Raw genomic sequence first — 25,454 nt, 5'->3', positions numbered from 1 at the left:
CCTACTCTCTTGGGCCCCTCAGCCGACCCCGCAACGCCTAGAGCTGCCCCACCACACCTGCACCTCTGCGCTGCTGCTCTTCTCCCAAGTTGACACCCTGCCGACAGGGTGACTCACACAAGCAACGCAATCCTGGCCAATCCACTCCCTTGCCACCACCGCCACCCAGAAGTGCTTGTAGCCAAGTTCTCTTGGGCCCCGCAGCGGCCCAGCCACGCCGAGTCCAGCCCCCAAACAGCAGTGCCTCTGCCCTTTCACGCTTTTCCCACCTTGACCCCCTGCCCCCTCGACAACTCGCACCAGAAGCGCCATCTCGGCCCCTCTACTGCCTTGCTGCGCCCACCAGCAAGGGCTCGCAGCCAACGCCTCTTTGGCCCTACCCTGGCCCGCGCACGCGTGGCCAGCCTCGCGGTAACCGCCCCTCTGCTTTCCCCTCAAGCCACTCCACTGCTTGGCGAGGAAGCGAATGGCCTGGCGGGAGTGCCGGTGGGAGCTCTTGCATTCCCGTGTCCTACCTCGGCCCCAGAGGGGCCCGGGTCTGGCTGGGGGGGGCGTGGCCAGCCTCTGGGTCCATTCAGCCTTCGCACTGAGGGAGCTGGCTCTGGGCCATGCCAAGGAGCGGCTGCCACCCCCCCCCAGGGCCTGCCTGGAGGAGAGAGAGCGCTCCCCGCGTTTCAGGCGGGGACATGGTGCACCAAAGACTCGGTGCCCATGCAAGAGCTTGTCAGGATTCAGGCGGCTGAGTCACACACACTCTCCCCCCGCAAAACCTTTCCCTCACCTCTCCTCTGGCAGGGCAGTCCCCAAAGTCACCTGCTAGGGCATGGCCCGGGCGAGAGCTGCCCAGGAGAGGGGCTGCCCCACTCCCCTTGCTTCCCAGCCCCTCGGAAGCTGCCCTGCTGCCCCTTGCACTTTCACACCCCACCAAGGAAAGGCTCACACCAACTCGGAAAGGCAGTTTATTTCCGTGGATAAAAGCCATTTCTGTGGTAACTGCCCAGCATGCTGTCCTGCTGCTCTCTGCTCCGGAGGCGGCACATCACCAAAGCGCTGCGGGGAGGGGGGGGGGGGGGGGGGGGGGGGCACGGGTCAGGAGGAAGATGTGGCGCCACTTGAGATGTGCCTGGAAATCTTATGGTGCACGCCCACCCCCCCCTCCACCGCGCTGGAGTGGGCGGGATGTGTGAGCCCAGGCCAGGCTCCAAGGCTGCTTCCAAGCCCGAGGTGGGGCTGGAAAAGACCCTCTTTCCCCAGGGCCATGGCAGGAAGGGCATTGCAGGAAGGGGGCAACCCGCCTGGCTTGGGAGGTATTTACCGGCGCGCCGCCTCCTCCTTCTTCAGCCTCTGTCGGTTTTGTTCCACCCTTTCCTTCCACCTGTCCCGAAGAACTTTGTATGATGTCATAAGCTGCATGTTCTGCTTTGCTTGCGGGGACACTTGCCTGCAATAGGAGTGACAAAGTCCCTCTCCTGCTCTCCCGGGACCCTTCTGGCCCCAGGCCCTGCAAACCCAAGTTGGAAGAGAGGAAACCAGGGGCTGTTGTAAGATGTGCCCCGGAGCTGAGGCAGTTGGGCTCCTGGCACCTCAAGGTTGGGGGGGGGGAGGGGGGAGGGGGGGAGGGGGTCGGTCACAGCCCGTCGACTGGCCCTGGCCCTGGCTCTGAGCTTGCACGCCCCCACACGCTTACTTTGGGGGGGGCCTCCCCAGCATGTCAGTGTCTGGGTAGCGGCGCTGCTCGAGGTGGACTTGCTTCTCCAGCAGCATGATCTGTTTTGCAAGGAAAAGAAGAAGAAATGGTTTCAGGATGGAGGGCTGCGTGGGGGAGATGATAGCACTGGCCCACTCGCAGGGGAGGCACCTAGTCCTTGTAAGCCAGACTCAGGCTACACAAGGAGCTGCTACAACGGGCTACCATAGCTGGGCCCCTGGAGCTCTGCCCCCGGCACGTCAGCCAGCTGCCCCTGAGAGCCGGTTTCCGGCTCGAGGGCAGGCACCGCAGGCAGAGCTTGCCTAGTGGGGAGGCAACCCACCCACCCACCCCCCCCCCAGCTGCCCTGGCTCCGGCACCTGGCTCCTTCTGGCTCCGGGACCTGGCTGCAGCCGTCTCCCTCCTAGGAAGGGGTGGGCCAGCTTGGGCGCTGCTCCTTGGAGGCAGGCAGCGGCCTGTACCTGGGCCTGACGCTGGGCGTGTTTCTCCAGGGCGGCCTGCTGTTCCTCCCACGGTGCTTGGTCCTGCCTTTGCTTCTCTCGCAAGAGGGAGACACGGGCAGCTCTTCCTAAGCTCTGCGTGGGAGGGCAGGCTGTTTCCTGGGGCGCCGTGGAAAGGCAACAGTATTAGTCTTGTCTGTTTGGGTGGGGATTCTGGGTGGGTGGTGGGGGGGGGGGGTGTTGGCTTTTGCTCTTCTCCCGCTCTTCTGCCCCTTGTCTGCAGCCTCACCACCACCAATCACTCTTTTGCGGGTTTTTCAGCAGAAGGCAGGCTGAAAAAGCCGTTGTAAAAGTCGTGCCTAACTACGCCCCAAAGTAGCAGCCAGAGAGGCCGCTGACGGCTCCAGTGAGCACACACTGGGGGCCCTTCTCGGAGTGAGTCTCATAGGACTGAGCTTTCCTAGCGGTCAGTGAGATGCAAGGACTGCCCAGAGCCCGCTCACGCACCTGTGCTGCGCTCCTGGCAGTGGCGCCGGCGCCGGCGCGGCCAGGCCGAGGTCCGGCGGGAGGATGCGGGAGGTATTTAACGCCAACCTCCTTCCCCAGGGAGGTGCCCAGCATGGGGGCTGTCGGGTTCAGAATGATCCTGAGAAGACACCACAGGAGGCGTTAGGACAAGGGCAGGAGGCGTTTGCTAATAAAGAGTTGCGTTCAGCTCCCCAAAAGATCGGGACGCTGGAGGGAAACGAAGCCAACGTGAGGCTCTCCCGCAAACCTGCGCGTGCTTGCCGTGCAGCAAGAGGGCGCCTTTGGTGGGACACGCGTCAGGAGCCTTTTCGAGTCCCTCGGGCCGGGCCGGCATGGCCAAAGGGGATGTCTCCCCTGCGCAGGTACTAGTGTCCCCCTCAGCCCTTCCCCCAAGGGTCTCACCTGGCAGGAGGCTTCCTCTCCGCGCCTTGCCCCCTCGTGCCTGCCCCGCAGTTTGGCAGCGTGGGGAGAGAAAGCTCCTCCCGGTGCTGCAGCAGCTTGCCAGGACGCTGCTCTGTAAGTAGGGCACAAGGAAGCTCTTCAGAGCAGCCCCTTGCCGGGGGGACGGGGACGGGGGACAGGACGGGACGGGGAAGGGGACGGGGGGGGAGGGCACATCTTAACCTGGCTGCTGTCACCCAGCGTGGGACAGGGACCCAACCGGCTCAGGAGGGAGCGTTTCCCTTACCTTTGCTGCTCCTGACAGCCCCGAGCTCTTCTTCCAGCTCCTTCTCCTGTGGGGAGCCGGCGGGGGCAGCCTTGGCCTCCGGGCTGCTTTCCACAGTGAGCTGAAACCTGGAAAGCAAAAGACAACCCAGCTTTGAAGAAAGGGCACCGTCTCCCCTTTGCAGCTTGCGAACACTGATCCTCCTCACTGCCCTTTGAGACCTGCTCGCGTCCCACCTCCTTTGTGTCCGTGCACAGCTCTTTGGGGGCTTTTTTTTGGCACTCTTCCCCCAAAAGACAGAAGGCGTAGCCTAAATGCCTCTCTGTGTGCAGTCCCTTCTCTCTGATGGGAAGGACGGCAGGCTGGCCACGAGAAAGGCGGTCACGATTCCCGGTCACTCCAGGCAAAGACACGTGTAGCCCAAGCTGAGCATTAGTGAAGCGGGAACCGATCGCCGTGCGAGTTATTCCCAACTCGATGGTGAGTGTCGCGCCCTGGCGGGGCCCGGTCCCGAGCAGCAGCTGGGAAGCTGCCTGCTCCGTTGGCCGAGGGCTGCAAAGGAAACACGCTCACCTCGGGAACACGTGGACGGGGCTCGACCGGGTCCCCAGAGCAGCACGTCTGCCGGAGACGGACAGATCTGTCGTACGCAGTCTCTGCAATGTAACACAGACCCATTGGGAGGCTTCCAAGGCAGTTCTCTCCTTGCTCCCAAAGGCAGCAGACCATTCAGGATTCCCAGAGAAATCAAAGTAGCCTGGAAAACCTGAGCAACTTACACTGCAGAGGGCCGCAGTCAGGCTTGCAGTGCCCTCCAGCCGCTGGGTGCAGTGGGCATAAAACCTCATGTGCATGCTGTCTTTTTGGCGGGTCAGAACACCGATGTCTCTGAAGGCAAAGGCGACGTTCTCTTTGTTCCTCACGTGGGAAGAGAACAAGCGGATGGTCTCCGCCACACAGTCTTCCACCACGTGCCTCGAGAAGGAGGTGGCCAGGGACAACCGCCGGTAGTTCAGCGGCTTGATCTTGATGTCGTCTACACAGAGGAGGAACAACGTCACTGCCACCGCAGGCCAGCTTTGCATTGTTGGGCCATCAAGAAATGTGAGTGGCGTGGAGTCAGGTGCTAGGGCAGTTCAAAGGAGAGAGCCCGACTGTGTGCACAAAATTCTGTAGCACAAAATACTACAGAAAAAGTCCTTTTCAGAAAGAGCTCTCGGGGAGGGGGGGGGGGGGCGGGGGGCAGTGTGTTGGGGGGTGGGGGGGAGCGGGTGAAGCTGGACATCCCTACTTCTCCCTGCCCCTTCCAAAGAGCAGGGAGCACCCAACCCGCCCCGTACGTGATGTGGCAAGGGGAAGCAGAGGGTGGCCACTGCCGTCTCACCAGGGAGAGTCCCTTTGGGGCGCTGGAGCCCCTGCAGCCAGACCATGTCCATGCCCAGCTGGAAAAGAGGCCTTCGAACCATCCGCACGTCATCTTTGCCGAGGTGCAGTGGCTCTCGGACCGTGCAGAAGGTCCCGAGCCCCGCTACCAGGACACCCTGCACGCAGCAAAGACAAAAAGGCCCACCGGTAAGTCTTCTGGTGGTGGAAAAAAAAAACCAAAAAACCGTGATGTTTGCCAGAGCGTGGGAACGCTGCTCTGTGCCCTGCCCACTCCTGACATACAAATGGAAGCCTTTGGAAAAAAAAAAAAAAAAAAAAAAAAAAGCCTTTGGAAGCCTTTAGAGAAGAGCCACATTGCCCGGATTGTGTCCTCGCCCTCCCTGAAGTGTTCGCTAACGTCCCTCGGCTAGAGAAGATTCCAGGGGTTTCCAACAGCCCTGGCACAGCCGCCCCGTCTCTCTGCTTGGTCTTTCCTCTGGGGCCACAGGGAAGAGAGAAGCCCAGGGACGTGCCAAACGCTTTCTCACGCTAGAGGTGCACGTGGTTTCTCTCCTGGCTGGCCAGAAAGCTGCTCTGCAGCACACGGGCTGCTTGTGGTGTGCTGCCGTGGCGCTGGGGGAAGGCTTGCTCCCGGGCACCCAGGGCTCTCCAGGCAGCTGAAACCCTCCAGAGCTGGGGCGACCAGGACACCAGCCCACCTTGTCCCGCATCAGCTGTTCCAGGATGTAATTGGACACAGCGTCCCAAATTGCGACAATCTCTGGAAAGCAAGGGAAGGACACGTCAGGCCCCGGGCCAAGCAGCTCACAACCTCTCCCCAAGCAAGCTCCTAACCCCGGCGGTGACAGATGCAGGCCTACACAAACCCTCCCAGAAGCCATTGTCCTGGCTGCGGAGCCGGGCTTTTTCCCGATTGCAGACTGCCGGCCTTACTCCGAGCCCAGCGGGGGCATTTCTGGCAGGCACTCGAGAACCCCACAGGAGCTGCAGGACACCCTACCCCAGCCCTCTGGCACACAGGACCCTTTTCCTCCCAGGCCCGGCTCTCGTGACAGCCCCCCCCAGCCCTGTGCAGCCACCCCCACAGCCCAGGGTCCACAGCTATTCTGACAGACAACAGTCGCCGCGGCACCTCGGGAAGCAGCTCCCCAAGCCCTTACCCTCCGTGCAGAGCTGCAGGAGCGTTGGGAACAAGGACCTCTGCTCCGGGCTGATGGTCTCGGTCCAGCAGCCCTCCATCTCGCTTGTCCCCTTGCCCTCAGCTCGCCTCTCCAGCCAGGGGAAAAGGACGCTCTTGTCGTCTCCTCGCCCCACACTCCTTCCTGTCCAAGGCGCCCCTGCTCCTCTGCCCGACGGAGAGGGGCCCCCGGCGTGGCCCTGCTGCCGCCTGTCCCCTCTGCTTGCTGCAGAGCGGCTCCAAAGAGCAGCAGTGGGGAGCACAGCGAGCAGCACCAGGCCAGCGCCCGGGCCTTCGCAGGGAAGTGCGGACGGACACCACCACGGGACAGAGGAGCCCCTCTCTGTGATGCAGCGCGTCCCACTGTGACCTCAGCCTGTGTCATCTCTGGGGGCTCATTAGGTCACCAGCACAGAGATGCCACAGCCAGGGAAGGAGCAGAGAGATTGGCCCTCTTTCCCCGGGAAGCACGTTCCCTTCCCCCCACTTCTCTTCCAAAACTGGAAGCGGGACCCCGGTTCAGCTCAGCTCGGGGCCATCAGTCCCTGTCCCAGCGACGGCGTAGCAGTGGCGCTCCCCAGCTCCGCCAAGGCTGTGCCCCTCCCGGGCCACGGGCCCTGCCGAGCCGGAGCCCGACCTGCGCGCTGACTGTGCGGCCTAGCCTTGGCCTGGCCCCCCTCACCATGGAGGTGCCTGAATGGCCTGGGCTCAGGGCTGCCCCCCCCCTGCCAAGCCCCGACCTGCCCTTCTCCCCGGCTTGGGGCGGGTGGGATGGGCCCTGGAGGGCGAGGCCCCTGCCCTGACAGCCCTGGCGTCTCCCCGGGCTCCCCAGCGCCCCCAGGCCACTACTGGCTCATGCTGAGCCCTGACACACGCAGCCTTCCTGGCTCCGGCTGTGCTGCACACATCGCTTGGCCGCAGGGTAAACTTAGGCGATTAACGCTCCCAGAGGAGGCTGTAGGCAGCACCCATTTGGCACCTGGCCAGGATGCCACCAGCGTGGCCTTGTCCTTTTCTTGACGTGAAGCTGCATGTTTTCATGTAAATAGCCCTTTGCTCGCCAGCAGAAATGAAGAACAGCGTTTCTGCAGGATTTCCTTAGCACTAAAGACGGCAATACCAGTGCAACTCGGCACAGAGGCGTTCTGCGCCGCGTCCAGTGCTGAACAGCTCAAGGTTCCCAGCATCCAAAGAGATGTAGGATTTCTACGCTTTCCCCTTTTTCCTTCTCATGGCACCTCCGTTAGAGAGCATTTTAATCCGTAGCGTACGGCGTCCGAGTGCCTTTCTTACAAGGCTCTCTAACGAATGCTTGCAGGCGTGCGTGACACCCCTGCATCCTCCCGCCTGGCCTTGGATTGGTCGTGCCGGTGCGATTCCCAGGGGCACAGGACACGTACATGACTGGGAGGCAGGTGGTCCTTGCCCCTCGGCGACTAGCAGAAAAGCCTGGCCCTACAAGACACAGCTCGAAGTTGGTCTTACCAACTGTGGAAAGAGTCAACATGCAGTTCTTGCCACCTCGCCTTCGAGGCTCCCCACTGGAGGCAGGAAAGCAGCAGTGCAGCGCGTGGGCGTGTGCTGAGAAGCTTGGTGTCAGAAAAGGGGAGGAGGGGGGGGGTTTCAAGAAATGGAGAGGCAGGGAAGCTGGAGGGGTGGCTGCACTCTGGGCCTGGCTCTTACAGAGGCCTTTCCCTAGCACCAGTTCAAAAGGTGCTTTTCCTGGCAAGCTCTGGCAAGCTCTAGCGGCTGTGAAGCAGCTCTGTGGTTTGCCCCTGAGCAGAGGAAGAGCCAGGTCTAAAGCGCAGGTGCCAGAGCACAGGACACAGAGGCAGCCAACCAATGCTGCAGCCCGGAGTAATCCTTGGGGCCCGTGGCCTGAGAGGGATATGCCTGTGGTGGAGCCGGAGACCGGCAGTGCTATCGCGTTGCTGGGCTAGCACTGATGGCCCTGGGCTAAGCTCAGATGGGCTCCTGGGTCATGGGTAGGGCGGGATGCCAGAGGAGGCCGCTCAGGGGCACTAGGCCTACGTGCAGATTCAACAAGAAAGGTGAAGCTGGTGAGAGGGCTTTGGCACCAAATGCTGCTCACAGCTGAGATATATGTCTAGGGCCCTGCGCTGCAACTTGAATGCCTCCTCCAAGCCTGCGCGAAGAGCACTGGTCTGATTCCTCTCTTTTCCCAAACTGAGACCGTGCCTACTAGCAAAGTCTTATCACAAAGGTGATTTTTGGCCAAACCACTCACTTGCCATTACCATCAACAAGTGATTGCAGCCAACGCCCCTTCCACCCAACAGGGCCCTGGCATGCCTAGCCGACCACACAATAAACGCACCCCTCTCTTCCCAACCTGACGCCACGCCTGCTGCTGCCGCATTTGCACGACAAGAGGCATTCGGGCCCTACTACTCGCTTGCCGCAGCGATGAACAGGCGTTCGCAGCCCTACTCTCTTGGGCCCCTCAGCCGACCCCGCAACGCCTAGAGCTGCCCCACCACACCTGCACCTCTGCGCTGCTGCTCTTCTCCCAAGTTGACACCCTGCCGACAGGGTGACTCACACAAGCAACGCAATCCTGGCCAATCCACTCCCTTGCCACCACCGCCACCCAGAAGTGCTTGTAGCCAAGTTCTCTTGGGCCCCGCAGCGGCCCAGCCACGCCGAGTCCAGCCCCCAAACAGCAGTGCCTCTGCCCTTTCACGCTTTTCCCACCTTGACCCCCTGCCCCCTCGACAACTCGCACCAGAAGCGCCATCTCGGCCCCTCTACTGCCTTGCTGCGCCCACCAGCAAGGGCTCGCAGCCAACGCCTCTTTGGCCCTACCCTGGCCCGCGCACGCGTGGCCAGCCTCGCGGTAACCGCCCCTCTGCTTTCCCCTCAAGCCACTCCACTGCTTGGCGAGGAAGCGAATGGCCTGGCGGGAGTGCCGGTGGGAGCTCTTGCATTCCCGTGTCCTACCTCGGCCCCAGAGGGGCCCGGGTCTGGCTGGGGGGGGCGTGGCCAGCCTCTGGGTCCATTCAGCCTTCGCACTGAGGGAGCTGGCTCTGGGCCATGCCAAGGAGCGGCTGCCACCCCCCCCCAGGGCCTGCCTGGAGGAGAGAGAGCGCTCCCCGCGTTTCAGGCGGGGACATGGTGCACCAAAGACTCGGTGCCCATGCAAGAGCTTGTCAGGATTCAGGCGGCTGAGTCACACACGCTCTCCCCCCGCAAAACCTTTCCCTCACCTCTCCTCTGGCAGGGCAGTCCCCAAAGTCACCTGCTAGGGCATGGCCCGGGCGAGAGCTGCCCAGGAGAGGGGCTGCCCCACTCCCCTTGCTTCCCAGCCCCTCGGAAGCTGCCCTGCTGCCCCTTGCACTTTCACACCCCACCAAGGAAAGGCTCACACCAACTCGGAAAGGCAGTTTATTTCCGTGGATAAAAGCCATTTCTGTGGTAACTGCCCAGCATGCTGTCCTGCTGCTCTCTGCTCCGGAGGCGGCACATCACCAAAGCGCTGCGGGGAGGGGAGGGGGGGGGGGGGGGGCACGGGTCAGGAGGAAGATGTGGCGCCACTTGAGATGTGCCTGGAAATCTTATGGTGCACGCCCACCCCCCCCTCCACCGCGCTGGAGTGGGCGGGATGTGTGAGCCCAGGCCAGGCTCCAAGGCTGCTTCCAAGCCCGAGGTGGGGCTGGAAAAGACCCTCTTTCCCCAGGGCCATGGCAGGAAGGGCATTGCAGGAAGGGGGCAACCCGCCTGGCTTGGGAGGTATTTACCGGCGCGCCGCCTCCTCCTTCTTCAGCCTCTGTCGGTTTTGTTCCACCCTTTCCTTCCACCTGTCCCGAAGAACTTTGTATGATGTCATAAGCTGCATGTTCTGCTTTGCTTGCGGGGACACTTGCCTGCAATAGGAGTGACAAAGTCCCTCTCCTGCTCTCCCGGGACCCTTCTGGCCCCAGGCCCTGCAAACCCAAGTTGGAAGAGAGGAAACCAGGGGCTGTTGTAAGATGTGCCCCGGAGCTGAGGCAGTTGGGCTCCTGGCACCTCAAGGTTGGGGGGGGGGAGGGGGGAGGGGGGGAGGGGGTCGGTCACAGCCCGTCGACTGGCCCTGGCCCTGGCTCTGAGCTTGCACGCCCCCACACGCTTACTTTGGGGGGGGCCTCCCCAGCATGTCAGTGTCTGGGTAGCGGCGCTGCTCGAGGTGGACTTGCTTCTCCAGCAGCATGATCTGTTTTGCAAGGAAAAGAAGAAGAAATGGTTTCAGGATGGAGGGCTGCGTGGGGGAGATGATAGCACTGGCCCACTCGCAGGGGAGGCACCTAGTCCTTGTAAGCCAGACTCAGGCTACACAAGGAGCTGCTACAACGGGCTACCATAGCTGGGCCCCTGGAGCTCTGCCCCCGGCACGTCAGCCAGCTGCCCCTGAGAGCCGGTTTCCGGCTCGAGGGCAGGCACCGCAGGCAGAGCTTGCCTAGTGGGGAGGCAACCCACCCCCCCCCCCCCCCCAGCTGCCCTGGCTCCGGCACCTGGCTCCTTCTGGCTCCGGGACCTGGCTGCAGCCGTCTCCCTCCTAGGAAGGGGTGGGCCAGCTTGGGCGCTGCTCCTTGGAGGCAGGCAGCGGCCTGTACCTGGGCCTGACGCTGGGCGTGTTTCTCCAGGGCGGCCTGCTGTTCCTCCCACGGTGCTTGGTCCTGCCTTTGCTTCTCTCGCAAGAGGGAGACACGGGCAGCTCTTCCTAAGCTCTGCGTGGGAGGGCAGGCTGTTTCCTGGGGCGCCGTGGAAAGGCAACAGTATTAGTCTTGTCTGTTTGGGTGGGGATTCTGGGTGGGTGGTGGGGGGGGGGGGGTGTTGGCTTTTGCTCTTCTCCCGCTCTTCTGCCCCTTGTCTGCAGCCTCACCACCACCAATCACTCTTTTGCGGGTTTTTCAGCAGAAGGCAGGCTGAAAAAGCCGTTGTAAAAGTCGTGCCTAACTACGCCCCAAAGTAGCAGCCAGAGAGGCCGCTGACGGCTCCAGTGAGCACACACTGGGGGCCCTTCTCGGAGTGAGTCTCATAGGACTGAGCTTTCCTAGCGGTCAGTGAGATGCAAGGACTGCCCAGAGCCCGCTCACGCACCTGTGCTGCGCTCCTGGCAGTGGCGCCGGCGCCGGCGCGGCCAGGCCGAGGTCCGGCGGGAGGATGCGGGAGGTATTTAACGCCAACCTCCTTCCCCAGGGAGGTGCCCAGCATGGGGGCTGTCGGGTTCAGAATGATCCTGAGAAGACACCACAGGAGGCGTTAGGACAAGGGCAGGAGGCGTTTGCTAATAAAGAGTTGCGTTCAGCTCCCCAAAAGATCGGGACGCTGGAGGGAAACGAAGCCAACGTGAGGCTCTCCCGCAAACCTGCGCGTGCTTGCCGTGCAGCAAGAGGGCGCCTTTGGTGGGACACGCGTCAGGAGCCTTTTCGAGTCCCTCGGGCCGGGCCGGCATGGCCAAAGGGGATGTCTCCCCTGCGCAGGTACTAGTGTCCCCCTCAGCCCTTCCCCCAAGGGTCTCACCTGGCAGGAGGCTTCCTCTCCGCGCCTTGCCCCCTCGTGCCTGCCCCGCAGTTTGGCAGCGTGGGGAGAGAAAGCTCCTCCCGGTGCTGCAGCAGCTTGCCAGGACGCTGCTCTGTAAGTAGGGCACAAGGAAGCTCTTCAGAGCAGCCCCTTGCCGGGGGGACGGGGACGGGGGACAGGACGGGACGGGGAAGGGGACGGGGGGGGAGGGCACATCTTAACCTGGCTGCTGTCACCCAGCGTGGGACAGGGACCCAACCGGCTCAGGAGGGAGCGTTTCCCTTACCTTTGCTGCTCCTGACAGCCCCGAGCTCTTCTTCCAGCTCCTTCTCCTGTGGGGAGCCGGCGGGGGCAGCCTTGGCCTCCGGGCTGCTTTCCACAGTGAGCTGAAACCTGGAAAGCAAAAGACAACCCAGCTTTGAAGAAAGGGCACCGTCTCCCCTTTGCAGCTTGCGAACACTGATCCTCCTCACTGCCCTTTGAGACCTGCTCGCGTCCCACCTCCTTTGTGTCCGTGCACAGCTCTTTGGGGGCTTTTTTTTGGCACTCTTCCCCCAAAAGACAGAAGGCGTAGCCTAAATGCCTCTCTGTGTGCAGTCCCTTCTCTCTGATGGGAAGGACGGCAGGCTGGCCACGAGAAAGGCGGTCACGATTCCCGGTCACTCCAGGCAAAGACACGTGTAGCCCAAGCTGAGCATTAGTGAAGCGGGAACCGATCGCCGTGCGAGTTATTCCCAACTCGATGGTGAGTGTCGCGCCCTGGCGGGGCCCGGTCCCGAGCAGCAGCTGGGAAGCTGCCTGCTCCGTTGGCCGAGGGCTGCAAAGGAAACACGCTCACCTCGGGAACACGTGGACGGGGCTCGACCGGGTCCCCAGAGCAGCACGTCTGCCGGAGACGGACAGATCTGTCGTACGCAGTCTCTGCAATGTAACACAGACCCATTGGGAGGCTTCCAAGGCAGTTCTCTCCTTGCTCCCAAAGGCAGCAGACCATTCAGGATTCCCAGAGAAATCAAAGTAGCCTGGAAAACCTGAGCAACTTACACTGCAGAGGGCCGCAGTCAGGCTTGCAGTGCCCTCCAGCCGCTGGGTGCAGTGGGCATAAAACCTCATGTGCATGCTGTCTTTTTGGCGGGTCAGAACACCGATGTCTCTGAAGGCAAAGGCGACGTTCTCTTTGTTCCTCACGTGGGAAGAGAACAAGCGGATGGTCTCCGCCACACAGTCTTCCACCACGTGCCTCGAGAAGGAGGTGGCCAGGGACAACCGCCGGTAGTTCAGCGGCTTGATCTTGATGTCGTCTACACAGAGGAGGAACAACGTCACTGCCACCGCAGGCCAGCTTTGCATTGTTGGGCCATCAAGAAATGTGAGTGGCGTGGAGTCAGGTGCTAGGGCAGTTCAAAGGAGAGAGCCCGACTGTGTGCACAAAATTCTGTAGCACAAAATACTACAGAAAAAGTCCTTTTCAGAAAGAGCTCTCGGGGAGGGGGGGGGGGGGCGGGGGGCAGTGTGTTGGGGGGTGGGGGGGAGCGGGTGAAGCTGGACATCCCTACTTCTCCCTGCCCCTTCCAAAGAGCAGGGAGCACCCAACCCGCCCCGTACGTGATGTGGCAAGGGGAAGCAGAGGGTGGCCACTGCCGTCTCACCAGGGAGAGTCCCTTTGGGGCGCTGGAGCCCCTGCAGCCAGACCATGTCCATGCCCAGCTGGAAAAGAGGCCTTCGAACCATCCGCACGTCATCTTTGCCGAGGTGCAGTGGCTCTCGGACCGTGCAGAAGGTCCCGAGCCCCGCTACCAGGACACCCTGCACGCAGCAAAGACAAAAAGGCCCACCGGTAAGTCTTCTGGTGGTGGAAAAAAAAAACCAAAAAACCGTGATGTTTGCCAGAGCGTGGGAACGCTGCTCTGTGCCCTGCCCACTCCTGACATACAAATGGAAGCCTTTGGAAAAAAAAAAAAAAAAAAAAAAAAAAAGCCTTTGGAAGCCTTTAGAGAAGAGCCACATTGCCCGGATTGTGTCCTCGCCCTCCCTGAAGTGTTCGCTAACGTCCCTCGGCTAGAGAAGATTCCAGGGGTTTCCAACAGCCCTGGCACAGCCGCCCCGTCTCTCTGCTTGGTCTTTCCTCTGGGGCCACAGGGAAGAGAGAAGCCCAGGGACGTGCCAAACGCTTTCTCACGCTAGAGGTGCACGTGGTTTCTCTCCTGGCTGGCCAGAAAGCTGCTCTGCAGCACACGGGCTGCTTGTGGTGTGCTGCCGTGGCGCTGGGGGAAGGCTTGCTCCCGGGCACCCAGGGCTCTCCAGGCAGCTGAAACCCTCCAGAGCTGGGGCGACCAGGACACCAGCCCACCTTGTCCCGCATCAGCTGTTCCAGGATGTAATTGGACACAGCGTCCCAAATTGCGACAATCTCTGGAAAGCAAGGGAAGGACACGTCAGGCCCCGGGCCAAGCAGCTCACAACCTCTCCCCAAGCAAGCTCCTAACCCCGGCGGTGACAGATGCAGGCCTACACAAACCCTCCCAGAAGCCATTGTCCTGGCTGCGGAGCCGGGCTTTTTCCCGATTACAGACTGCCGGCCTTACTCCGAGCCCAGCGGGGGCATTTCTGGCAGGCACTCGAGAACCCCACAGGAGCTGCAGGACACCCTACCCCAGCCCTCTGGCACACAGGACCCTTTTCCTCCCAGGCCCGGCTCTCGTGACAGCCCCCCCCAGCCCTGTGCAGCCACCCCCACAGCCCAGGGTCCACAGCTATTCTGACAGACAACAGTCGCCGCGGCACCTCGGGAAGCAGCTCCCCAAGCCCTTACCCTCCGTGCAGAGCTGCAGGAGCGTTGGGAACAAGGACCTCTGCTCCGGGCTGATGGTCTCGGTCCAGCAGCCCTCCATCTCGCTTGTCCCCTTGCCCTCAGCTCGCCTCTCCAGCCAGGGGAAAAGGACGCTCTTGTCGTCTCCTCGCCCCACACTCCTTCCTGTCCAAGGCGCCCCTGCTCCTCTGCCCGACGGAGAGGGGCCCCCGGCGTGGCCCTGCTGCCGCCTGTCCCCTCTGCTTGCTGCAGAGCGGCTCCAAAGAGCAGCAGTGGGGAGCACAGCGAGCAGCACCAGGCCAGCGCCCGGGCCTTCGCAGGGAAGTGCGGACGGACACCACCACGGGACAGAGGAGCCCCTCTCTGTGATGCAGCGCGTCCCACTGTGACCTCAGCCTGTGTCATCTCTGGGGGCTCATTAGGTCACCAGCACAGAGATGCCACAGCCAGGGAAGGAGCAGAGAGATTGGCCCTCTTTCCCCGGGAAGCACGTTCCCTTCCCCCCACTTCTCTTCCAAAACTGGAAGCGGGACCCCGGTTCAGCTCAGCTCGGGGCCATCAGTCCCTGTCCCAGCGACGGCGTAGCAGTGGCGCTCCCCAGCTCCGCCAAGGCTGTGCCCCTCCCGGGCCACGGGCCCTGCCGAGCCGGAGCCCGACCTGCGCGCTGACTGTGCGGCCTAGCCTTGGCCTGGCCCCCCTCACCATGGAGGTGCCTGAATGGCCTGGGCTCAGGGCTGCCCCCCCCCTGCCAAGCCCCGACCTGCCCTTCTCCCCGGCTTGGGGCGGGTGGGATGGGCCCTGGAGGGCGAGGCCCCTGCCCTGACAGCCCTGGCGTCTCCCCGGGCTCCCCAGCGCCCCCAGGCCACTACTGGCTCATGCTGAGCCCTGACACACGCAGCCTTCCTGGCTCCGGCTGTGCTGCACACATCGCTTGGCCGCAGGGTAAACTTAGGCGATTAACGCTCCCAGAGGAGGCTGTAGGCAGCACCCATTTGGCACCTGGCCAGGATGCCACCAGCGTGGCCTTGTCCTTTTCTTGACGTGAAGCTGCATGTTTTCATGTAAATAGCCCTTTGCTCGCCAGCAGAAATGAAGAACAGCGTTTCTGCAGGATTTCCTTAGCACTAAAGACGGCAATACCAGTGCAACTCGGCACAGAGGCGTTCTGCGCCGCGTCCAGTGCTGAACAGCTCAAGGTTCCCAGCATCCAAAGAGATGTAGGATTTCTACGCTTTCCCCTTTTTCCTTCTCATGGCACCTCCGTTAGAGAGCATTTTAATCCGTAGCGTACGGCGTCCGAGTGCCTTTCTTACAAGGCTCTCTAACGAATGCTTGCAGGCGTGCGTGACACCCCTGCATCCTCCCGCCTGGCCTTGGATTGGTCGTGCCGGTGCGATTCCCAGGGGCACAGGACACGTACATGACTGGGAGGCAGGTGGTCCTTGCCCCTCGGCGACTAGCAGAAAAGCCTGGCCCTACAAGACACAGCTCGAAGTTGGTCTTACCAACTGTGGAAAGAGTCAACATGCAGTTCTTGCCACCTCGCCTTCGAGGCTCCCCACTGGAGGCAGGAAAGCAGCAGTGCAGCGCGTGGGCGTGTGCTGAGAAGCTTGGTGTCAGAAAAGGGGAGGAGGGGGGGGGTTTCAAGAAATGGAGAGGCAGGGAAGCTGGAGGGGTGGCTGCACTCTGGGCCTGGCTCTTACAGAGGCCTTTCCCTAGCACCAGTTCAAAAGGTGCTTTTCCTGGCAAGCTCTGGCAAGCTCTAGCGGCTGTGAAGCAGCTCTGTGGTTTGCCCCTGAGCAGAGGAAGAGCCAGGTCTAAAGCGCAGGTGCCAGAGCACAGGACACAGAGGCAGCCAACCAATGCTGCAGCCCGGAGTAATCCTTGGGGCCCGTGGCCTGAGAGGGATATGCCTGTGGTGGAGCCGGAGACCGGCAGTGCTATCGCGTTGCTGGGCTAGCACTGATGGCCCTGGGCTAAGCTCAGATGGGCTCCTGGGTCATGGGTAGGGCGGGATGCCAGAGGAGGCCGCTCAGGGGCACTAGGCCTACGTGCAGATTCAACAAGAAAGGTGAAGCTGGTGAGAGGGCTTTGGCACCAAATGCTGCTCACAGCTGAGATATATGTCTAGGGCCCTGCGCTGCAACTTGAATGCCTCCTCCAAGCCTGCGCGAAGAGCACTGGTCTGATTCCTCTCTTTTCCCAAACTGAGACCGTGCCTACTAGCAAAGTCTTATCACAAAGGTGATTTTTGGCCAAACCACTCACTTGCCATTACCATCAACAAGTGATTGCAGCCAACGCCCCTTCCACCCAACAGGGCCCTGGCATGCCTAGCCGACCACACAATAAACGCACCCCTCTCTTCCCAACCTGACGCCACGCCTGCTGCTGCCGCATTTGCACGACAAGAGGCATTCGGGCCCTACTACTCGCTTGCCGCAGCGATGAACAGGCGTTCGCAGCCCTACTCTCTTGGGCCCCTCAGCCGACCCCGCAACGCCTAGAGCTGCCCCACCACACCTGCACCTCTGCGCTGCTGCTCTTCTCCCAAGTTGACACCCTGCCGACAGGGTGACTCACACAAGCAACGCAATCCTGGCCAATCCACTCCCTTGCCACCACCGCCACCCAGAAGTGCTTGTAGCCAAGTTCTCTTGGGCCCCGCAGCGGCCCAGCCACGCCGAGTCCAGCCCCCAAACAGCAGTGCCTCTGCCCTTTCACGCTTTTCCCACCTTGACCCCCTGCCCCCTCGACAACTCGCACCAGAAGCGCCATCTCGGCCCCTCTACTGCCTTGCTGCGCCCACCAGCAAGGGCTCGCAGCCAACGCCTCTTTGGCCCTACCCTGGCCCGCGCACGCGTGGCCAGCCTCGCGGTAACCGCCCCTCTGCTTTCCCCTCAAGCCACTCCACTGCTTGGCGAGGAAGCGAATGGCCTGGCGGGAGTGCCGGTGGGAGCTCTTGCATTCCCGTGTCCTACCTCGGCCCCAGAGGGGCCCGGGTCTGGCTGGGGGGGGCGTGGCCAGCCTCTGGGTCCATTCAGCCTTCGCACTGAGGGAGCTGGCTCTGGGCCATGCCAAGGAGCGGCTGCCACCCCCCCCCAGGGCCTGCCTGGAGGAGAGAGAGCGCTCCCCGCGTTTCAGGCGGGGACATGGTGCACCAAAGACTCGGTGCCCATGCAAGAGCTTGTCAGGATTCAGGCGGCTGAGTCACACACGCTCTCCCCCCGCAAAACCTTTCCCTCACCTCTCCTCTGGCAGGGCAGTCCCCAAAGTCACCTGCTAGGGCATGGCCCGGGCGAGAGCTGCCCAGGAGAGGGGCTGCCCCACTCCCCTTGCTTCCCAGCCCCTCGGAAGCTGCCCTGCTGCCCCTTGCACTTTCACACCCCACCAAGGAAAGGCTCACACCAACTCGGAAAGGCAGTTTATTTCCGTGGATAAAAGCCATTTCTGTGGTAACTGCCCAGCATGCTGTCCTGCTGCTCTCTGCTCCGGAGGCGGCACATCACCAAAGCGCTGCGGGGAGGGGGGGGGGGGGGGGGGGGCACGGGTCAGGAGGAAGATGTGGCGCCACTTGAGATGTGCCTGGAAATCTTATGGTGCACGCCCACCCCCCCCTCCACCGCGCTGGAGTGGGCGGGATGTGTGAGCCCAGGCCAGGCTCCAAGGCTGCTTCCAAGCCCGAGGTGGGGCTGGAAAAGACCCTCTTTCCCCAGGGCCATGGCAGGAAGGGCATTGCAGGAAGGGGGCAACCCGCCTGGCTTGGGAGGTATTTACCGGCGCGCCGCCTCCTCCTTCTTCAGCCTCTGTCGGTTTTGTTCCACCCTTTCCTTCCACCTGTCCCGAAGAACTTTGTATGATGTCATAAGCTGCATGTTCTGCTTTGCTTGCGGGGACACTTGCCTGCAATAGGAGTGACAAAGTCCCTCTCCTGCTCTCCCGGGACCCTTCTGGCCCCAGGCCCTGCAAACCCAAGTTGGAAGAGAGGAAACCAGGGGCTGTTGTAAGATGTGCCCCGGAGCTGAGGCAGTTGGGCTCCTGGCACCTCAAGGTTGGGGGGGGGGAGGGGGGAGGGGGGGAGGGGGTCGGTCACAGCCCGTCGACTGGCCCTGGCCCTGGCTCTGAGCTTGCACGCCCCCACACGCTTACTTTGGGGGGGGCCTCCCCAGCATGTCAGTGTCTGGGTAGCGGCGCTGCTCGAGGTGGACTTGCTTCTCCAGCAGCATGATCTGTTTTGCAAGGAAAAGAAGAAGAAATGGTTTCAGGATGGAGGGCTGCGTGGGGGAGATGATAGCACTGGCCCACTCGCAGGGGAGGCACCTAGTCCTTGTAAGCCAGACTCAGGCTACACAAGGAGCTGCTACAACGGGCTACCATAGCTGGGCCCCTGGAGCTCTGCCCCCGGCACGTCAGCCAGCTGCCCCTGAGAGCCGGTTTCCGGCTCGAGGGCAGGCACCGCAGGCAGAGCTTGCCTAGTGGGGAGGCAACCCACCCACCCACCCCCCCCCCAGCTGCCCTGGCTCCGGCACCTGGCTCCTTCTGGCTCCGGGACCTGGCTGCAGCCGTCTCCCTCCTAGGAAGGGGTGGGCCAGCTTGGGCGCTGCTCCTTGGAGGCAGGCAGCGGCCTGTACCTGGGCCTGACGCTGGGCGTGTTTCTCCAGGGCGGCCTGCTGTTCCTCCCACGGTGCTTGGTCCTGCCTTTGCTTCTCTCGCAAGAGGGAGACACGGGCAGCTCTTCCTAAGCTCTGCGTGGGAGGGCAGGCTGTTTCCTGGGGCGCCGTGGAAAGGCAACAGTATTAGTCTTGTCTGTTTGGGTGGGGATTCTGGGTGTGGTGGTGGGGGGGGGGTGTTGGCTTTTGCTCTTCTCCCGCTCTTCTGCCCCTTGTCTGCAGCCTCACCACCACCAATCACTCTTTTGCGGGTTTTTCAGCAGAAGGCAGGCTGAAAAAGCCGTTGTAAAAGTCGTGCCTAACTACGCCCCAAAGTAGCAGCCAGAGAGGCCGCTGACGGCTCCAGTGAGCACACACTGGGGGCCCTTCTCGGAGTGAGTCTCATAGGACTGAGCTTTCCTAGCGGTCAGTGAGATGCAAGGACTGCCCAGAGCCCGCTCACGCACCTGTGCTGCGCTCCTGGCAGTGGCGCCGGCGCCGGCGCGGCCAGGCCGAGGTCCGGCGGGAGGATGCGGGAGGTATTTAACGCCAACCTCCTTCCCCAGGGAGGTGCCCAGCATGGGGGCTGTCGGGTTCAGAATGATCCTGAGAAGACACCACAGGAGGCGTTAGGACAAGGGCAGGAGGCGTTTGCTAATAAAGAGTTGCGTTCAGCTCCCCAAAAGATCGGGACGCTGGAGGGAAACGAAGCCAACGTGAGGCTCTCCCGCAAACCTGCGCGTGCTTGCCGTGCAGCAAGAGGGCGCCTTTGGTGGGACACGCGTCAGGAGCCTTTTCGAGTCCCTCGGGCCGGGCCGGCATGGCCAAAGGGGATGTCTCCCCTGCGCAGGTACTAGTGTCCCCCTCAGCCCTTCCCCCAAGGGTCTCACCTGGCAGGAGGCTTCCTCTCCGCGCCTTGCCCCCTCGTGCCTGCCCCGCAGTTTGGCAGCGTGGGGAGAGAAAGCTCCTCCCGGTGCTGCAGCAGCTTGCCAGGACGCTGCTCTGTAAGTAGGGCACAAGGAAGCTCTTCAGAGCAGCCCCTTGCCGGGGGGACGGGGACGGGGGACAGGACGGGACGGGGAAGGGGACGGGGGGGGGAGGGCACATCTTAACCTGGCTGCTGTCACCCAGCGTGGGACAGGGACCCAACCGGCTCAGGAGGGAGCGTTTCCCTTACCTTTGCTGCTCCTGACAGCCCCGAGCTCTTCTTCCAGCTCCTTCTCCTGTGGGGAGCCGGCGGGGGCAGCCTTGGCCTCCGGGCTGCTTTCCACAGTGAGCTGAAACCTGGAAAGCAAAAGACAACCCAGCTTTGAAGAAAGGGCACCGTCTCCCCTTTGCAGCTTGCGAACACTGATCCTCCTCACTGCCCTTTGAGACCTGCTCGCGTCCCACCTCCTTTGTGTCCGTGCACAGCTCTTTGGGGGCTTTTTTTTGGCACTCTTCCCCCAAAAGACAGAAGGCGTAGCCTAAATGCCTCTCTGTGTGCAGTCCCTTCTCTCTGATGGGAAGGACGGCAGGCTGGCCACGAGAAAGGCGGTCACGATTCCCGGTCACTCCAGGCAAAGACACGTGTAGCCCAAGCTGAGCATTAGTGAAGCGGGAACCGATCGCCGTGCGAGTTATTCCCAACTCGATGGTGAGTGTCGCGCCCTGGCGGGGCCCGGTCCCGAGCAGCAGCTGGGAAGCTGCCTGCTCCGTTGGCCGAGGGCTGCAAAGGAAACACGCTCACCTCGGGAACACGTGGACGGGGCTCGACCGGGTCCCCAGAGCAGCACGTCTGCCGGAGACGGACAGATCTGTCGTACGCAGTCTCTGCAATGTAACACAGACCCATTGGGAGGCTTCCAAGGCAGTTCTCTCCTTGCTCCCAAAGGCAGCAGACCATTCAGGATTCCCAGAGAAATCAAAGTAGCCTGGAAAACCTGAGCAACTTACACTGCAGAGGGCCGCAGTCAGGCTTGCAGTGCCCTCCAGCCGCTGGGTGCAGTGGGCATAAAACCTCATGTGCATGCTGTCTTTTTGGCGGGTCAGAACACCGATGTCTCTGAAGGCAAAGGCGACGTTCTCTTTGTTCCTCACGTGGGAAGAGAACAAGCGGATGGTCTCCGCCACACAGTCTTCCACCACGTGCCTCGAGAAGGAGGTGGCCAGGGACAACCGCCGGTAGTTCAGCGGCTTGATCTTGATGTCGTCTACACAGAGGAGGAACAACGTCACTGCCACCGCAGGCCAGCTTTGCATTGTTGGGCCATCAAGAAATGTGAGTGGCGTGGAGTCAGGTGCTAGGGCAGTTCAAAGGAGAGAGCCCGACTGTGTGCACAAAATTCTGTAGCACAAAATACTACAGAAAAAGTCCTTTTCAGAAAGAGCTCTCGGGGAGGGGGGGGGGGGGGCGGGGGGCAGTGTGTTGGGGGGTGGGGGGGAGCGGGTGAAGCTGGACATCCCTACTTCTCCCTGCCCCTTCCAAAGAGCAGGGAGCACCCAACCCGCCCCGTACGTGATGTGGCAAGGGGAAGCAGAGGGTGGCCACTGCCGTCTCACCAGGGAGAGTCCCTTTGGGGCGCTGGAGCCCCTGCAGCCAGACCATGTCCATGCCCAGCTGGAAAAGAGGCCTTCGAACCATCCGCACGTCATCTTTGCCGAGGTGCAGTGGCTCTCGGACCGTGCAGAAGGTCCCGAGCCCCGCTACCAGGACACCCTGCACGCAGCAAAGACAAAAAGGCCCACCGGTAAGTCTTCTGGTGGTGGAAAAAAAAAACCAAAAAACCGTGATGTTTGCCAGAGCGTGGGAACGCTGCTCTGTGCCCTGCCCACTCCTGACATACAAATGGAAGCCTTTGGAGAAAAAAAAAAAAAAAAAAAAAAAAGCCTTTGGAAGCCTTTAGAGAAGAGCCACATTGCCCGGATTGTGTCCTCGCCCTCCCTGAAGTGTTCGCTAACGTCCCTCGGCTAGAGAAGATTCCAGGGGTTTCCAACAGCCCTGGCACAGCCGCCCCGTCTCTCTGCTTGGTCTTTCCTCTGGGGCCACAGGGAAGAGAGAAGCCCAGGGACGTGCCAAACGCTTTCTCACGCTAGAGGTGCACGTGGTTTCTCTCCTGGCTGGCCAGAAAGCTGCTCTGCAGCACACGGGCTGCTTGTGGTGTGCTGCCGTGGCGCTGGGGGAAGGCTTGCTCCCGGGCACCCAGGGCTCTCCAGGCAGCTGAAACCCTCCAGAGCTGGGGCGACCAGGACACCAGCCCACCTTGTCCCGCATCAGCTGTTCCAGGATGTAATTGGACACAGCGTCCCAAATTGCGACAATCTCTGGAAAGCAAGGGAAGGACACGTCAGGCCCCGGGCCAAGCAGCTCACAACCTCTCCCCAAGCAAGCTCCTAACCCCGGCGGTGACAGATGCAGGCCTACACAAACCCTCCCAGAAGCCATTGTCCTGGCTGCGGAGCCGGGCTTTTTCCCGATTGCAGACTGCCGGCCTTACTCCGAGCCCAGCGGGGGCATTTCTGGCAGGCACTCGAGAACCCCACAGGAGCTGCAGGACACCCTACCCCAGCCCTCTGGCACACAGGACCCTTTTCCTCCCAGGCCCGGCTCTCGTGACAGCCCCCCCCAGCCCTGTGCAGCCACCCCCACAGCCCAGGGTCCACAGCTATTCTGACAGACAACAGTCGCCGCGGCACCTCGGGAAGCAGCTCCCCAAGCCCTTACCCTCCGTGCAGAGCTGCAGGAGCGTTGGGAACAAGGACCTCTGCTCCGGGCTGATGGTCTCGGTCCAGCAGCCCTCCATCTCGCTTGTCCCCTTGCCCTCAGCTCGCCTCTCCAGCCAGGGGAAAAGGACGCTCTTGTCGTCTCCTCGCCCCACACTCCTTCCTGTCCAAGGCGCCCCTGCTCCTCTGCCCGACGGAGAGGGGCCCCCGGCGTGGCCCTGCTGCCGCCTGTCCCCTCTGCTTGCTGCAGAGCGGCTCCAAAGAGCAGCAGTGGGGAGCACAGCGAGCAGCACCAGGCCAGCGCCCGGGCCTTCGCAGGGAAGTGCGGACGGACACCACCACGGGACAGAGGAGCCCCTCTCTGTGATGCAGCGCGTCCCACTGTGACCTCAGCCTGTGTCATCTCTGGGGGCTCATTAGGTCACCAGCACAGAGATGCCACAGCCAGGGAAGGAGCAGAGAGATTGGCCCTCTTTCCCCGGGAAGCACGTTCCCTTCCCCCCACTTCTCTTCCAAAACTGGAAGCGGGACCCCGGTTCAGCTCAGCTCGGGGCCATCAGTCCCTGTCCCAGCGACGGCGTAGCAGTGGCGCTCCCCAGCTCCGCCAAGGCTGTGCCCCTCCCGGGCCACGGGCCCTGCCGAGCCGGAGCCCGACCTGCGCGCTGACTGTGCGGCCTAGCCTTGGCCTGGCCCCCCTCACCATGGAGGTGCCTGAATGGCCTGGGCTCAGGGCTGCCCCCCCCCCTGCCAAGCCCCGACCTGCCCTTCTCCCCGGCTTGGGGCGGGTGGGATGGGCCCTGGAGGGCGAGGCCCCTGCCCTGACAGCCCTGGCGTCTCCCCGGGCTCCCCAGCGCCCCCAGGCCACTACTGGCTCATGCTGAGCCCTGACACACGCAGCCTTCCTGGCTCCGGCTGTGCTGCACACATCGCTTGGCCGCAGGGTAAACTTAGGCGATTAACGCTCCCAGAGGAGGCTGTAGGCAGCACCCATTTGGCACCTGGCCAGGATGCCACCAGCGTGGCCTTGTCCTTTTCTTGACGTGAAGCTGCATGTTTTCATGTAAATAGCCCTTTGCTCGCCAGCAGAAATGAAGAACAGCGTTTCTGCAGGATTTCCTTAGCACTAAAGACGGCAATACCAGTGCAACTCGGCACAGAGGCGTTCTGCGCCGCGTCCAGTGCTGAACAGCTCAAGGTTCCCAGCATCCAAAGAGATGTAGGATTTCTACGCTTTCCCCTTTTTCCTTCTCATGGCACCTCCGTTAGAGAGCATTTTAATCCGTAGCGTACGGCGTCCGAGTGCCTTTCTTACAAGGCTCTCTAACGAATGCTTGCAGGCGTGCGTGACACCCCTGCATCCTCCCGCCTGGCCTTGGATTGGTCGTGCCGGTGCGATTCCCAGGGGCACAGGACACGTACATGACTGGGAGGCAGGTGGTCCTTGCCCCTCGGCGACTAGCAGAAAAGCCTGGCCCTACAAGACACAGCTCGAAGTTGGTCTTACCAACTGTGGAAAGAGTCAACATGCAGTTCTTGCCACCTCGCCTTCGAGGCTCCCCACTGGAGGCAGGAAAGCAGCAGTGCAGCGCGTGGGCGTGTGCTGAGAAGCTTGGTGTCAGAAAAGGGGAGGAGGGGGGGGGTTTCAAGAAATGGAGAGGCAGGGAAGCTGGAGGGGTGGCTGCACTCTGGGCCTGGCTCTTACAGAGGCCTTTCCCTAGCACCAGTTCAAAAGGTGCTTTTCCTGGCAAGCTCTGGCAAGCTCTAGCGGCTGTGAAGCAGCTCTGTGGTTTGCCCCTGAGCAGAGGAAGAGCCAGGTCTAAAGCGCAGGTGCCAGAGCACAGGACACAGAGGCAGCCAACCAATGCTGCAGCCCGGAGTAATCCTTGGGGCCCGTGGCCTGAGAGGGATATGCCTGTGGTGGAGCCGGAGACCGGCAGTGCTATCGCGTTGCTGGGCTAGCACTGATGGCCCTGGGCTAAGCTCAGATGGGCTCCTGGGTCATGGGTAGGGCGGGATGCCAGAGGAGGCCGCTCAGGGGCACTAGGCCTACGTGCAGATTCAACAAGAAAGGTGAAGCTGGTGAGAGGGCTTTGGCACCAAATGCTGCTCACAGCTGAGATATATGTCTAGGGCCCTGCGCTGCAACTTGAATGCCTCCTCCAAGCCTGCGCGAAGAGCACTGGTCTGATTCCTCTCTTTTCCCAAACTGAGACCGTGCCTACTAGCAAAGTCTTATCACAAAGGTGATTTTTGGCCAAACCACTCACTTGCCATTACCATCAACAAGTGATTGCAGCCAACGCCCCTTCCACCCAACAGGGCCCTGGCATGCCTAGCCGACCACACAATAAACGCACCCCTCTCTTCCCAACCTGACGCCACGCCTGCTGCTGCCGCATTTGCACGACAAGAGGCATTCGGGCCCTACTACTCGCTTGCCGCAGCGATGAACAGGCGTTCGCAGCCCTACTCTCTTGGGCCCCTCAGCCGACCCCGCAACGCCTAGAGCTGCCCCACCACACCTGCACCTCTGCGCTGCTGCTCTTCTCCCAAGTTGACACCCTGCCGACAGGGTGACTCACACAAGCAACGCAATCCTGGCCAATCCACTCCCTTGCCACCACCGCCACCCAGAAGTGCTTGTAGCCAAGTTCTCTTGGGCCCCGCAGCGGCCCAGCCACGCCGAGTCCAGCCCCCAAACAGCAGTGCCTCTGCCCTTTCACGCTTTTCCCACCTTGACCCCCTGCCCCCTCGACAACTCGCACCAGAAGCGCCATCTCGGCCCCTCTACTGCCTTGCTGCGCCCACCAGCAAGGGCTCGCAGCCAACGCCTCTTTGGCCCTACCCTGGCCCGCGCACGCGTGGCCA

General features: G+C 62.0%; 3 protein-coding genes across 3 annotated transcripts; all 3 read right to left on the bottom strand.

Annotated features, from left to right (window-relative positions):
* Nucleotides 1-946: 946 nt before the first annotated feature.
* On the bottom strand, nt 947-7,326 carry LOC138064912 (uncharacterized). The gene is made up of 12 exons (XM_068929157.1): nt 5,890-7,326; nt 5,428-5,489; nt 4,728-4,884; nt 4,123-4,379; nt 3,917-3,999; nt 3,365-3,471; nt 3,079-3,190; nt 2,656-2,794; nt 2,068-2,307; nt 1,688-1,767; nt 1,316-1,501; nt 947-1,050 (listed from the first exon to the last, which is right to left on the bottom strand). Exons 1-12 carry the CDS (start codon nt 5,966-5,968, stop codon nt 960-962), a joined length of 1,593 nt encoding a protein of 530 aa, XP_068785258.1. The 5' UTR covers nt 5,969-7,326; the 3' UTR covers nt 947-959.
* Nucleotides 7,327-9,298: 1,972 nt separating this feature from the next.
* On the bottom strand, nt 9,299-15,675 carry LOC138064921 (uncharacterized). Its single transcript, XM_068929167.1, has 12 exons — nt 14,239-15,675; nt 13,777-13,838; nt 13,076-13,232; nt 12,471-12,727; nt 12,265-12,347; nt 11,713-11,819; nt 11,427-11,538; nt 11,004-11,142; nt 10,415-10,654; nt 10,037-10,116; nt 9,665-9,790; nt 9,299-9,402 (listed from the first exon to the last, which is right to left on the bottom strand). Exons 1-12 carry the CDS (start codon nt 14,315-14,317, stop codon nt 9,312-9,314), a joined length of 1,533 nt encoding a protein of 510 aa, XP_068785268.1. The 5' UTR covers nt 14,318-15,675; the 3' UTR covers nt 9,299-9,311.
* Nucleotides 15,676-17,647: 1,972 nt separating this feature from the next.
* LOC138064917 (uncharacterized) lies at nt 17,648-23,323 on the bottom strand. The gene is made up of 12 exons (XM_068929162.1): nt 22,588-23,323; nt 22,126-22,187; nt 21,426-21,582; nt 20,820-21,076; nt 20,614-20,696; nt 20,062-20,168; nt 19,775-19,886; nt 19,352-19,490; nt 18,765-19,004; nt 18,385-18,464; nt 18,013-18,198; nt 17,648-17,751 (listed from the first exon to the last, which is right to left on the bottom strand). The coding sequence occupies exons 1-12, from the start codon at nt 22,664-22,666 to the stop codon at nt 17,661-17,663; spliced, it is 1,593 nt and encodes a 530-aa protein (XP_068785263.1). The 5' UTR covers nt 22,667-23,323; the 3' UTR covers nt 17,648-17,660.
* Nucleotides 23,324-25,454: the final 2,131 nt, after the last annotated feature.

The sequence above is a fragment of the Struthio camelus genome, unplaced genomic scaffold (assembly GCF_040807025.1).
Source record: "Struthio camelus isolate bStrCam1 unplaced genomic scaffold, bStrCam1.hap1 HAP1_SCAFFOLD_124, whole genome shotgun sequence".
Taxonomy (NCBI): Eukaryota; Metazoa; Chordata; class Aves; order Struthioniformes; family Struthionidae; genus Struthio; species Struthio camelus.
The sequence above is the reverse complement of the archived record's forward strand: the minus strand, read 5'-3'. Positions and strand labels throughout refer to the sequence as shown.